A 12,525-nucleotide genomic window follows, 5' to 3' on the forward strand; every position below is an offset into this window, starting at 1 on the left:
TATCATTAAAATATAAGAGAATATCAAGTCTAGATTTTGAAGATTCAAATGATCTGATAACACAATACAACTACTATGCCTACCTGGCCTTAGTTAAATCAACCACATATCCTCCATATGAATTGCTGTGCAATCTGATAACCAACATACAGTATTTAGCTAGACGGATAGTTTGAGAGTTGAAAGTAGTGCTAATAACAATTGCATAAATAGACAAGGATATGTAAACCAATCACATATTCATTTATTTTTTCTTGATTAATGTCATGCGTGGCCTGTCCTATAGTCCATTCTGCAATGTGTTTACTAGCTAGTTATCGATAGCTAGTATAACTTAGCTATGCTACCTCATAGTTAGCCAACGTTAGCTAGCTAAAAGTTTTGGAACTCATTTGCCAAGCCAAACGGGAGGTTTCAATCGAAAATGACTAGCTAGTTATCCAAGCTGACACAACCTATACACTCGACTGCCCCTTTGAAGTTAACTTAACGTTGGCTAATATATTCGAATAACTAGTTAACATTAGCTAATTATCATTGACAGTTACTAGCTAATTTACCTTGGCATAAATGGCAGGGTTGTCTTGTGCGCTTTCAGGTGCCTCTTGTTGTGTTCTTCCCATCTATTTTGAAGCCACACGGTTTCTCTCCGGTTATTGCGGTGTATTGTGTTTTATTTTCTGTCAAGTTATAATTTAAGACTGTCCAGATATCTATTCTTATTTGTCTTCCAGTACCGAGTGCTTGAACTTCAGCCATCATAACGTTAAGCCATAGGGCGTCACTTGCATGTCTGGCCATCTCAGGGAGTGGAGGAGGGATAGATACAGGACCGGGCAACATTCAACCAATGATGTGCATACAAGTTTAGAAAAAAAAAACAATTGTGACTTAGTCAACCACCAACATTTTCGTCTCGTCTCGTCTCGTCAACGAAAGTTAAAATAGATTTAGTCATAGTTTTTATTTATAAAGATCCGTTTTCGTCACGTCTTAGTCTCGTCTTAGTCACGGGAAAAGGGTCGTTAACGAATATTTTTCGTCATAGTTTTCGTCAACGAAATTAACACTGACACACACACACACACACACCGCTCGACCCCACACACTTATAGGTGAGCACACACACACACACACACACACACACTCACACTCACATGATGAGTTACTTCATCACGGTGAGCACACACACACACACACACACATAACTACACGCACACATACACACACACACACACACACACACACACACACACACACTCACAGGCTAAGATACTCACACACACACAGAAGTAGACGAAGGACCCACATGGACATGGAGTTGCACAATGTGTGAACAGTGTACTGATTGTGTGTGTGTGTGTGTGTGTGTGTGTGTAGTTTGGTTTCAGGTTTAAACCCTATATTCGCTACTGCATGGAAGAGGAGGCCTGTGGGGAGTATATGCGCAGCCTGCTCAAAGACCACGAGATTTTCAGGATATATGTCACTGTAAGTGTTTGTGAGGGTGTGAGTGTGTGTGTGAGGGTGTGTGTGTGTGTGTGTGGGTGTGAGTGTGTGTGAGGGTGTTTGTGTGTGGGTGTGTGAGGGTATGTGAGTGTGAGTGTGTGTTAGGGTGTGTGTATGTGTGTGAGGGTGTGTGTGAGGGTGTGTGAATTTTTCTGTTGGTCATTGACTGTTTGTTTTCTCTCTCCCTCCCTCTTCCTCTCTCCCTCCCTCTCTCTCTCCCTCGCTCTCTCTCTCTCTCCCTCTCTCCCTCTCTCTCTCTCCCTCTCTCCCTCTCTCTCCCTCTCCCCCTCCCTCTCTCCCTCTCTCTCTCTCCCTCTCTCCCTCTCTCCCTCTCTCTCTCTCTCTCTCTCTCTCTCTCTCCCTCTCCCCCTCCCTCTCTCCCTTTCTCCCTCTCTCTCTCTCCCTCTCTCCCTCTCTCCCTCTCCCCCTCCCTCTCTCTCTCTCTCTCTCTCTCTCTCTCTCTCTCTCCCTCTCCCCCTCCCTCTCTCCCTTTCTCCCTCTCTCTCTCTCCCTCTCTCCCTCTCTCTCTCTTTCTCTCTCTCTCTCTCCCTCTCTCCCTCTGTCAGTGGGCAGAGGCCCATAAGCAGTGTAGTCGTCTGAAGCTGACGGACATGTTGGTGAAACCTCACCAGAGGCTGACCAAGTACCCCCTGCTGCTCAAGAGCGTCCTCAAGAAGACGGACGAGCCCGCCGCACGAGACGCACTCAACAGGATGGTGTGTGTGTGTGTGTGTGTGTGTGTGTGTGTGTGTGTGTGTGTGTGTGTGTGTGTGTGTGTGTGTGTGTGTGTGTGGCATGTATTATCGGCTTGTGTATGGTATATGTTTGAGTGCTAGAGCAATCCTAACTCCTCTGATTCTGTGTGTGTGTGTTTGTGTGTGTGTGTGTTAGGTGTTGTCGGTGGAGAATTTCATCAACAGCGTAGACGGTCAGATGAGGCAGCGGGAGGAGAGGCAGAGGCTGGCGGCTATCGCTGGACGCATCGAGGCTTACGAGGCTGTGGAGGCCGGCAGCGAGGAGGTGGACAAGGTCAGGGGTTAGCGTTAATGTCACATCTGAAAGCACACTACACATCTCACGTCACCTTGTGTGTGTGTGTGTGTGTGTGTGTGTGTCTGTCTGTTCTTGTGAAGTGTGTAATATGTGTGTGTGTGTGTGTTCTTGTGAAGTGTGTACTGTGTGTGTGTGTGTGTGTGTGTTCTTGTGAAGTGTGTAATGTGTGTGTGTGTGTTCTTGTGAAGTGTGTAATGTGTGTGTGTGTGTGTGTGTCTGTCTGTGTGTGTGTGTTCTTGTGAAGTGTGTACTGTGTGTGTGTGTGTGTGTGTGTGTGTGTGTGTGTGTTCTTGTAAAGTGTGTAATATGTGTGTGTGTGTTCTTGTAAAGTGTGTAATGTGTGTGTGTGTGTGTGTGTGTGTTCTTGTGAAGTGTGTAATGTGTGTGTGTGTGTGTGTTCTTGTGAAGTGTGTAATGTGTGTGTGTGTGTGTGTTCTTGTAAAGTGTGTAATGTGTGTGTATGTGTTCTTGTGAAGTGTGTAATGTGTGTGTGTGTGTGTGTGTTCTTGTGAAGTGTGTAATGTGTGTATGTGTGTGTGTTCTTGTGAAGTGTGTAATGTGTGTGTGTGTGTGTTCTTGTAAAGTGTGTAATGTGTGTGTGTGTGTGTGTTCTTGTGATGTGTTCTTGTGAAGTGTGTAATGTGTGTGTGTGTGTTCTTGTGAAGTGTGTAATGTGTGTGTGTGTGTGTGTGTGTTCTTGTGAAGTGTGTAATGTGTGTGTGTGTGTTCTTGTGAAGTGTGTAATGTGTGTGTGTGTGTTCTTGTGAAGTGTGTACATGGACGGATTAAGAGACCACGGGCCCCTGGGCCTGGACATGTTAAAGCCCCCCCCCCTTCGCGAAGAATTGTGCACTCGCAAAACACGCACGCACACACAAACACCATTAGGCGTATATACAGTATTTATTTTATATTTTTTATATTTTTGGGGGGATTTAACCGTCGAATTAGATACTTTGGCTATTGTATTGGGAAAGTAAACAGGTCAAAGTTTACTCCGTAACATCCACCTTCGGTGCACTGCCCTGCTATTGTTTCTGACATTACAAGTGACAGGGCAACAGCCGAGTGATTCTTTTCCAAATTGAAACTGATTAAGACCTACCTGAGCAGCATGGGGCAGGACAGGGCGGAATGGGCTGGCTATCCTGTCCATTGAAAGAGCAAATCATGCATCACCACTTTTATGTTTGAAAGGCGTCGTTCGTCAAGTGTACTGTGCCTCTGGCTGTGCTCAGTCAGCTTGTAGGTCTTGACATTCAGATTCTGCGCCTAAACTAGCTATATCGTATCGTCTCGTCACATGATCAAATAGAGACTTGACATTGGCAAACAAGATACATATTACCCAGCAATCATCATTGCATATCTGTATATGACAAAAATAACAAATTAAATAAGAAATTATTTATTTAATTGAATCGGCTTTTTAATAGTTTCTATAGTGTATGTAAGATAAGCATATAATTGTGTTATAGATTGCTACTGACGATTTCCCCCTAAAAATGATGAAAAACCATGACAGAGACAGGTTTGCCATTTTGAGGGAATATATAGCATAAGGTATTTTATAGTCTATCAAAAAATCATCCTTGATCACTTTCACATTTAACTAGCGATATAATGAAAACCATCCATAAGTTCGAATAAATTTAGAAAGCAGTGTCTGCTTTGCCTACGAACCTTCCGCGCTAGCTGCATTGTCTATAGTTACGCCCCTGGCGCACATGCACATTTTGTAACACAGCACAGGTACACTCAATTAAAGCCATTAGCAAATGAACAAAATACACCTTTTTCAACCACAAATAAGAGATACATAACAGCGACTTCACGCAGACGCTCTGGCTTAGGGGCCCCCTGAGCTCATGGGCCCCTGGGCCTGGGCCCGGTAGGCCCGTTCGTTAATCCATCCCTGAGTGTGTAATGTGTGTGTGTGTGTGTGTGTGTTCTTGTGAAGTGTGTAATGTGTGTGTGTGTGTTCTTGTGAAGTGTGTGTAATGTGTGTGTGTTGTCTTCTCCCTCCTCAGATTCTCAGGGAGTTTAACCAGTTTGACCTGACGGCTCCGGTGGTGGGCGTGTCCAGTGAGGAGACCAGACAGCTCTACCTAGAGGGGGCGCTACGCATGAAGGAGGGCAAGGACAGCAGGGTGAGACACACACACACACACACACACACACAAACTCACACACACACACACACACACACACACACACACACACACACACACACACAGACACACAGACTCACACACAGACGCTATGCATGAAGGAGGGCAAGGACAGCAGGGTGAGACACACAGAGACAGACCATTTCTGTGTATCTGATAGCACCAGTCATAAAACAAGACCACTCCCCTACTCTGTGTGTGTGTGTGTGTGTGTGTGTGTGTGTGTGTGTGTGTGTGTGTGTGTGTGTGTGTGTCATTAGTTATTATCAGTCATGATGTGGTCAGTCTGTCCACCTTTTAACTTTGACCAATCTCGACTTAACCTCTTCTTCCTTCCCTCCCTCCCTCCTTCTGTCTCTCTCCCTCCCCCTCTCCACCCTCCTCCTCTCCTCCCTCCCTCTCTCTCTCCCTCCTCCTCTCCTCCCTCCCTCTCTCTCTCTCCCTCCTTCTCTCCCTCCTCCTCTCCCTCTCCTCCCTCCTCTCTCCCTCCTCCTCTCCTCCCTCTCTCCTCCTCTCTTCCTCCCTCTCCCCCTCCTCCTCCTCTCCTCTCCCTCCTCCTCTCCCTCCTACTCTCCTCCTCTCCTCCCTCTCTCCCTCCTCCTCTCCTCCTCTCCCTCCTCCTCTCCTCCCCTCCTCCTCTCCTCCCTCTCTCCTTCTCTCCTCCTCCCCTCTCTCCTCCTCTCCTCCCTCTCTCCTCTCTCTCCCTCCTCCTCTCCTCCTCTCTCCTCTCCCCTCCTCCTCTCTCTCCTCCTCTCCTCCTCTCCTCTCCTCTCCTCTCCTCCTCTCCTCCCTCCTCCCTCTCTCCCTCCTCTCTCCTTCTCTCCTCTCCTCCTCCCTCCTCCTCCTCTCCTCCCTCCTCCTCTCCCCCCTCCCTCTCTCTCTCCCTCCTCTCCTCCTCTCCTCTCTCTACCCCTCCTCCTCTCTCTTCCTCTCCTCCTCCCTCTCTCTCTCCCTCCTCTCCTCCTCCTCCTCTCCTCCTCTCAGGTGGAGGTGTATTGTTTCCTGTTCACGGACCTGCTCCTGATCACGAAGCCCGTGAAGCGTGTGGAGCGTGTGCGTGTGCGTGTGATCAGGCAGCCGCTGCTGCTGCATAAGGTGGTGTGTCGCGAGCTCAAGGACCCCGGGGCCTTCCTCCTCCTCTACCTCAACGAGTTCCAGCACGCCGTCGCCGCATACTGCTTCCAGGCCAACAGCGCCACCCAGGGGCGGAGCTGGGTAGAGGCCATCACCAACGTACAGGTGACCAGCTCATACACACACACACACACACACACATCAAGAGTAGAGTGACTGTTCAGTCACACACACACACAAACAGACACACACACACACACACACACACACACATCAAGAGTAGAGTGACTGTTCAGTCACACACACACACACAGACACACACACACACACACACACACACACACACAGAGACACACACACTCATCCTGCCATTGTGTTTGCAGAATCAGTTCCAGAGGCTTCGCTCTGAGGAGTTTGAGCGTCAGCACGCCATTGGTCGAGGCCAGAGAAGAGAGGAAGACGAGGAGGAGGAGGAAGAGGGCACAGAAAGCAGCATGAGCACATCCAGCTCCCCCTCTCTCCAGCACAAGGAAACACTGAGGTACACACACACACACACACACACACACAGACACACAGACACACACACACACTCATAGCCTTGGTGTGACTGATGTGTTCCCTCCTCTCTCTGTTCCTCAGCCAATCAGACGGCTCGACTGAGACTCTGGCCGTGGTTGCCATGGAGGAGACGGATGGCGTGGGCGTGTCCTCGTCGCTCTCTGAGACGGAGTGGGCAGGGCCTGAGGGGGCGCGGCTGCACTCTGATTCGTCGAGCCCCAGGGGCTCTCTGTCTGTGGGGGAGGGGCCAACAGTGGGCGGGGCTCTGGAGGAGGCGGATCCAGAGAGCCGATCGCTGTCGATGGACAGCGCCTACGGAACCCTCTCCCCCCAATCCCTGACCACGCTCGAGCTGAGGGCGGCGCTGGAGGAGGGGTTGAGGGTGGGACAGAGCGAGGGGGAGGACACCGAGGCCGAGGAAGAGGAGGTGTTTGAGGAGGAGGAAGAGGACGCCGATGACGAAGATGCCACGGCCTGGAACGGCTCGCAGGTGACCGTGAACGAGACGCCGTTTTTGGAGGACAGCAGAGCCACCCCTGAGGCCGGATACCGCCCCCCTGTGGCGGAGCACGCGCTGGCAGCGGGCACAGCCCTGTCGCTACGGCGATGGTCACGCGTACAGTCCTCTCGCCCCGCCCACCGCTCGCGCTCCGAGGATGACCTCCTGCAACTCTCGGACCGTAACCGTGGAAACCATCATACAAGCTCCTCCCTCCTCTCCAGACCCACCTCCCAAAGCGCCGAGCTCCTCCTCTCGGGGGCGGGGCCTGCACACGGCGTGCCCGGGCTGAGGGGCGTGTCTGAGGCGCTGTCGGGGCCCGTGCTGCGGGCTCAGGGTCGGCAGGTGGCGCGCACCCTCAGCTGCCCCAGCGGCCCGGCAGAGGAGGAGGAGGAGGAGGAGGAGGAGGAGGAGGAGCATGAGGAGGAAGAGGAGGAGCAAGAGGAGGAGCAGGAGGAGAGGAGCACAGCGCCACCTGCTGCATGGGAGGGGAAGCACGAGCTCACGCCGGCCCAGAAGCAGAAGAAGAAGCTGACGCGCGCTCAGCTACAGCGCCTTAGAACCAGCATGGTGCTCAACTCCACTCTCACTGCCTCGTAAGTGTACTTACACACACTCAATCACACACACAGACACACACACACACACACACACACACACACACACACACACACTCACACAAACACAAACACACACACACTCATTGTTCTTAGAGCATGCAAGGCAGACAGGATTTTGTGGCCATTCCCTTCCCTAGAAGCAGTCACTGAGGTCATACTGGGGTCTGAAGAGAGCTCAGAGGATAGTTTAGAGAGAGAGAGAGAGCGAGAGAGTATCGCTTAGAGAGAGAGTAAGGAGAGAGAGAGTAAGGAGAGAGAGAGTGTATCGCTTAGACAGAAAAGAGAAAGTATCGGAGAGAGAGAGATAGAGAGAGAGAGAGAGAGAGAGAGAGAGAGAGAGAAAGGAGGGAGAAAGGAGAGAGAGTATCAGGGAAATATAGAATATAGTAGAGACAGTAGGTATGGAGAGGGGAAGTATGGACAGACCGAGTATGGACAGAGTTGTATAATGTGTGTGTGTGTGTAGTGTAAGTGTGTGTGTGTGAGTGTGTGTAGTGTAAGTGTGTGTGTGTGTGTGTGTAGTGTAAGTGAGTGCATTTGAGCGCTTGAGTCTAGATGCTGTCTTGCGTAACATGATGTTTAAAGCCTCAAAACTCCCTGCTATTGTCTGATGGCTCTCTCTCTTCCTAAGTCACTCTTTGAGTGAGTGAGTGTGTGTGTGTGTGTGTGTGTGTGTGTGTGTTTGGGGAGGGGGCTGGCATTTCAACATCCAACCTTTTGTTTCAGATTCTTATCTTCTCATCTGCAGCCCCTCCCTCTGTTATCACAGACCCTTTGTGTGTCTGGGAGTGTGTGTGTTTCTGGGAGTGTGTGTGTGTCTGGGAGTGTGTGCCCTTCAGGGAAAGTGTGTGTGAGTGTGTCTGGGAGTGTGTGTGTTTCTGGGAGTGTGTGCTTTGGGAGCCCTTCAGGGAAAGTGTGTGTGTGTGTGTGTGTGTGTGTGTGTGTGTGTGTGTGTGTGTGTGTGTGTGTGTGTGTGTGTGTGTGTCACATTGTGTTTGGGATGGCAGCTTTCCTCTGGTGTGCATTATGCTCTAATTTTAGACAGACTGGGGACACTGGTGTGGAGCACAGGCTGCAGGTCTATACTGCCCCCTGCTGGTCTATTCTGCCCCCTGCTGGTCTATACTGGTCTATACTGCCCCCTGCTGGTCTATACTGACCCCTGCTGGTCTATACTGCCCCCCTGCTGGTCTATACTGGTCTATACTGCCCCCTGCTGGTCTATACTGGTCTATACTGACGCCTGCTGGTCTATTCTGCCCCCTGCTGGTCTATACTGCCCCCTGCTGGTCTATACTGCCCCCTGAATGTCTATACTGCCCCCTGCTGGTCTATACTGACCCCTGCTGGTCTATTACATTTTACATTTAGTCATTTAGCAGACGCTTTTGTCCAAAGCGACGTACAAGGGAGAGAACAGTCAAGCTAAGAGCAATAAAAAGCATGGTGTAACAATAAATACTACTTTACATAAGAATTAGAAAAACGACCTAGAAAAAAGGAAAAAGAAGTGCAGGAATGTAACTGCTGAAGTGCAAGTTAAGCGCTAGTCAAGTGCCAGTTAGGAAGGGAGGTGCTCTCTGAAGAGTTGGGTCTTCAAAAGCTTCTTGAAGGTAGAGAGGGACGCCCCTGCTCTGGTAGTACTAGGCAGTTGGAACTACAAATGAGAATAGTCTGGTATGCCGTGCTTCCACAGACGGCAGTGCCAAACGACGCTCACTAGACGAGCGCAGCGTCCTGGGTGTAACATTTGCCCTTACAAGAGCATTTAGGTAGGTGGGAGCAGAACCAGCAAGCACTCTGTAGGCAAGCATAAGTGACTTGAACTTAATGCGAGCAGCTACTGGCAGCCAGCTATACTGCCCCCTGCTGGTCTATACTGGTCTATACTGCCCCCTGCTGGTCTATACAGGTCTATACTGCCCCCTGCTGGTCTATACTGACCCCTGCTGGTCTATACAGGTCTATACTGCCCCCTGCTGGTCTATACTGACCCCTGCTGGTCTATACTGGTCTATACTGACCCCTGCTGGTCTATACTGGTCTATACTGACCCCTGCTGGTCTATACTAACCTCTACAGGTCTATACTGCCCCCTGCTGGTCTATACTGACCCCTGCTGGTCTATATTGCCCTCTACAGGTCTATACTGCCCCCTGCTGGTGTGGAGCACAGGCTGCAGGTCTATACTGCCCCCTGCTGGTCTATACTGACCCCTGCTGGTCTATACTGCCCCCTGCTGGTCTATGCTGGTCTATACTGACCTCTGCTGGTCTATACTGCCCCCTGCTGGTCTATACTGGTCTATACTGACCCCTGCTGGTCTATACTAACCTCTACAGGTCTATACTGCCCCCTGCTGGTCTTTACTGACCTCTGCTGGTCCATACTGCCCCCTGCTGGTCTATACTGACCTCGACAGGTCTATACTGACCCCTGCTGGTCTATACTGGTCTATACTGCCCCCTGCTGGTCTATACTGACCCCTGCTGGTCTATACTGCCCCCTGCTGGTCTATTCTGACCCCTGCAGGTCTATACTGCCCCCTGCTGGTCTATACTGACCTCGACAGGTCTATACTGACCCCTGCTGGTCTATAATGACCTCTACAGGTCTATACTGCCCCCTGCTGGTCTATACTGACCCCTGCTGGTCTATACTGGTCTATACTGCCCTCTGCTGGTCTATACTGACCCCTGCTGGTCTATACTGGTCTATACTGCCCCCTGCTGGTCTATACTGACCCCTGCTGGTCTATACTGCCCCCTGCTGGTCTATTCTGACCCCTGCAGGTCTATACTGCCCCCTGCTGGTCTATACTGACCTCGACAGGTCTATACTGACCCCTGCTGGTCTATAATGACGTCTACAGGTCTATACTGCCCCCTGCTGGTCTATACTGACCCCTGCTGGTCTATACTGGTCTATACTGCCCTCTGCTGGTCTATACTGACCCCTGCTGGTCTATACTGGTCTATACTGCCCTCTGCTGGTCTATACTGACCCCTGCTGGTCTATACTGCCCCCTGCTGGTCTATACTGGTCTATACTGCCCCCTGCTGGTCTATACTGACCCCTGCTGGTCTATACTGGTCTATACTGCCCCTTGCTGGTCTATACTGCCCCCTGCTGGTCTATACTGGTCTATACTGCCCCCTGCTGGTCTATACTGCCCCCTGCTGGTCTATTCTGACCCCTGCAGGTCTATACTGCCCCCTGCTGGGCTGCTGTGTGGCACTGTGTTGTGTTGTGATGTGATGTGTTGTGTTGTGTTGTGATGCGTGTAGCCATATAGTGTTGTGCATTGCATTGGAATGGTGTGTTAGTTTAGTGTTGTGTTGTGTTGCGTGTAGCCATACAGTGTTGTGTTGTGTTGTGATGCGTGTAGCCATACAGTGTTGTGTTGTGTTGTGTTGTGTTGGGTTGTGATGCGTGTAGCCATACAGTGTTGTGTTGTGTGGTGTGGTTGGATGTGTTGTGCTGTGCTGTGTTGTGTTGTGTTGTGTTGTGTTGTGATCTGTTGTGTAGCCATACAGTGTTGAGTTGTTCCTCTGTTCTAATGTTGTGTGTGTGTGTGTGTGTGTGTGTGTGTGTGTGTGTGTGTTCTCTGTTCTAATGTTGTGTGTGAGTGTGTGTGTGTGTTTGTGTGTGAGTGTGAGTGAGTGTGTGTGTGCTGTTCCTCTGTTCCATTGTTGTGTGAGTGTGTGTGTGTGTGTGTGTGTGTGTGTGTGTGTGTGTGTGTTCTGTTCCAATGTTGTGTGAGTGCGTCTCACATATCTCTCATCTCTACATGGTTCCTTTTTGTAGGTCTGACGTTCTTGTGTTCTGTTTCTCACAGGGAGGTGTAGTGTTCTCCAGGCCCCGGTCGTCAGGGCAACCGAGGGAACACCATGAGCTGGTCTTCTGGTGGGGTTCTCTACTGACACGTCAGGCCCTGTCGTCAGGGCAACAGAGGCAGAACCTACAGTAGAACGACAACTGCCTCATGAAGGACAAGGTCACGTCACGTCACCCACAGACACCTCAGTGACGGACTCTCCAACCTTACGCCTCTGGTCTCCAGCAGTACTGTTGTTTTTTGCTCTGTGATGGACTATAATGACGTGTGTGTGTGTGTGTGTGCAGGGAGACAGCGGGTAAACCCCACTCCCCGACACCTTAGAGACGTGTGTGTGTGTGTGTGCAGGGAGTAAACCCCACTCCCGACACCTTCAGAGATGTGCTAGAGACAGGTGCTATCACCCCTTGCTAGCACGCCCACCTCCCATGCCCACGATTGCGAGTCCGGTGCAGGACTGTTTGTCCACACACACAACACACACAACACACACACATCACAACACCGGTCACATTAACATCCAAACTCCAACAGCACGTGAGGGGTAGCGGCCACCGGTGTCCCGTTATACAAACATACTGGATGAGGCGGAGTCAGAGGCGGAGTCAGAGGCGGAGTCAAATACCTCTATGCTCTAAAGCGGAATGCAGTTTCCTCTGACGAGTCCAATATTGTCATATAATGGGACACCTTGAAGGCCGTCCCCCCGCTGAAACCCCGGTTGCCACACATGTGTTTAGGTATGCACACACACACACACACACACACACACACACCCATGTGTTTAGGTATGCACACACACACACACACACACACACCCATGTGTTTAGGTATGCACACACACACACACACACCCATGTGTTTAGGTATGCACACACACACACACACACCCATGTGTTTAGGTATGCACACACACACACACACACATCCATGTGTTTATGTATGCATGTATAGCCCACAGAGAAAACATTTGGTTCAGTAAAAAAATGAATAAGCCAGGCGGTTTAGTTTGTAGTACCGTCTTCTCTAGAAGAGAAGGGTCACGTTGGCTACAAATGATTCCGTTGTTCCTACGCCCGAATCCGTTAGCTTGCTAGCTGTTTCTGATTCTATGCTTGCTAGCTTGCCAGCTTGCCAGCTCTCCAGATAACATATTATTTAATGAACAATTATTTAATGAACAATTATTTAATGGCGGGA

General features: G+C 50.3%; 1 protein-coding gene across 4 annotated transcripts in view; it reads left to right on the forward strand.

Annotated features, from left to right (window-relative positions):
* plekhg5a (pleckstrin homology domain containing, family G (with RhoGef domain) member 5a) overlaps positions 1–11,840 on the forward strand; it is a 57,647-nt gene extending 45,807 nt beyond the window's left edge. For all 4 annotated transcript variants that reach the window (XM_031567901.2, XM_042707836.1, XM_031567902.2 and 1 more), the window contains 8 exons: positions 1,381–1,491; positions 2,076–2,225; positions 2,401–2,538; positions 4,593–4,712; positions 5,718–5,972; positions 6,191–6,348; positions 6,450–7,463; positions 11,326–11,840. In XM_031567901.2, coding sequence (XP_031423761.1) covers positions 1,381–1,491; positions 2,076–2,225; positions 2,401–2,538; positions 4,593–4,712; positions 5,718–5,972; positions 6,191–6,348; positions 6,450–7,463; positions 11,326–11,335 — 1,956 coding nt within the window. In that variant the 3' untranslated portion in view covers positions 11,336–11,840. The remainder of the gene's footprint in view (positions 1–1,380; positions 1,492–2,075; positions 2,226–2,400; positions 2,539–4,592; positions 4,713–5,717; positions 5,973–6,190; positions 6,349–6,449; positions 7,464–11,325) is intronic.
* Positions 11,841–12,525: the final 685 nt, after the last annotated feature.

Source organism: Clupea harengus, chromosome 5 (assembly GCF_900700415.2).
Source record: "Clupea harengus chromosome 5, Ch_v2.0.2, whole genome shotgun sequence".
Taxonomy (NCBI): domain Eukaryota; kingdom Metazoa; phylum Chordata; class Actinopteri; order Clupeiformes; family Clupeidae; genus Clupea; species Clupea harengus.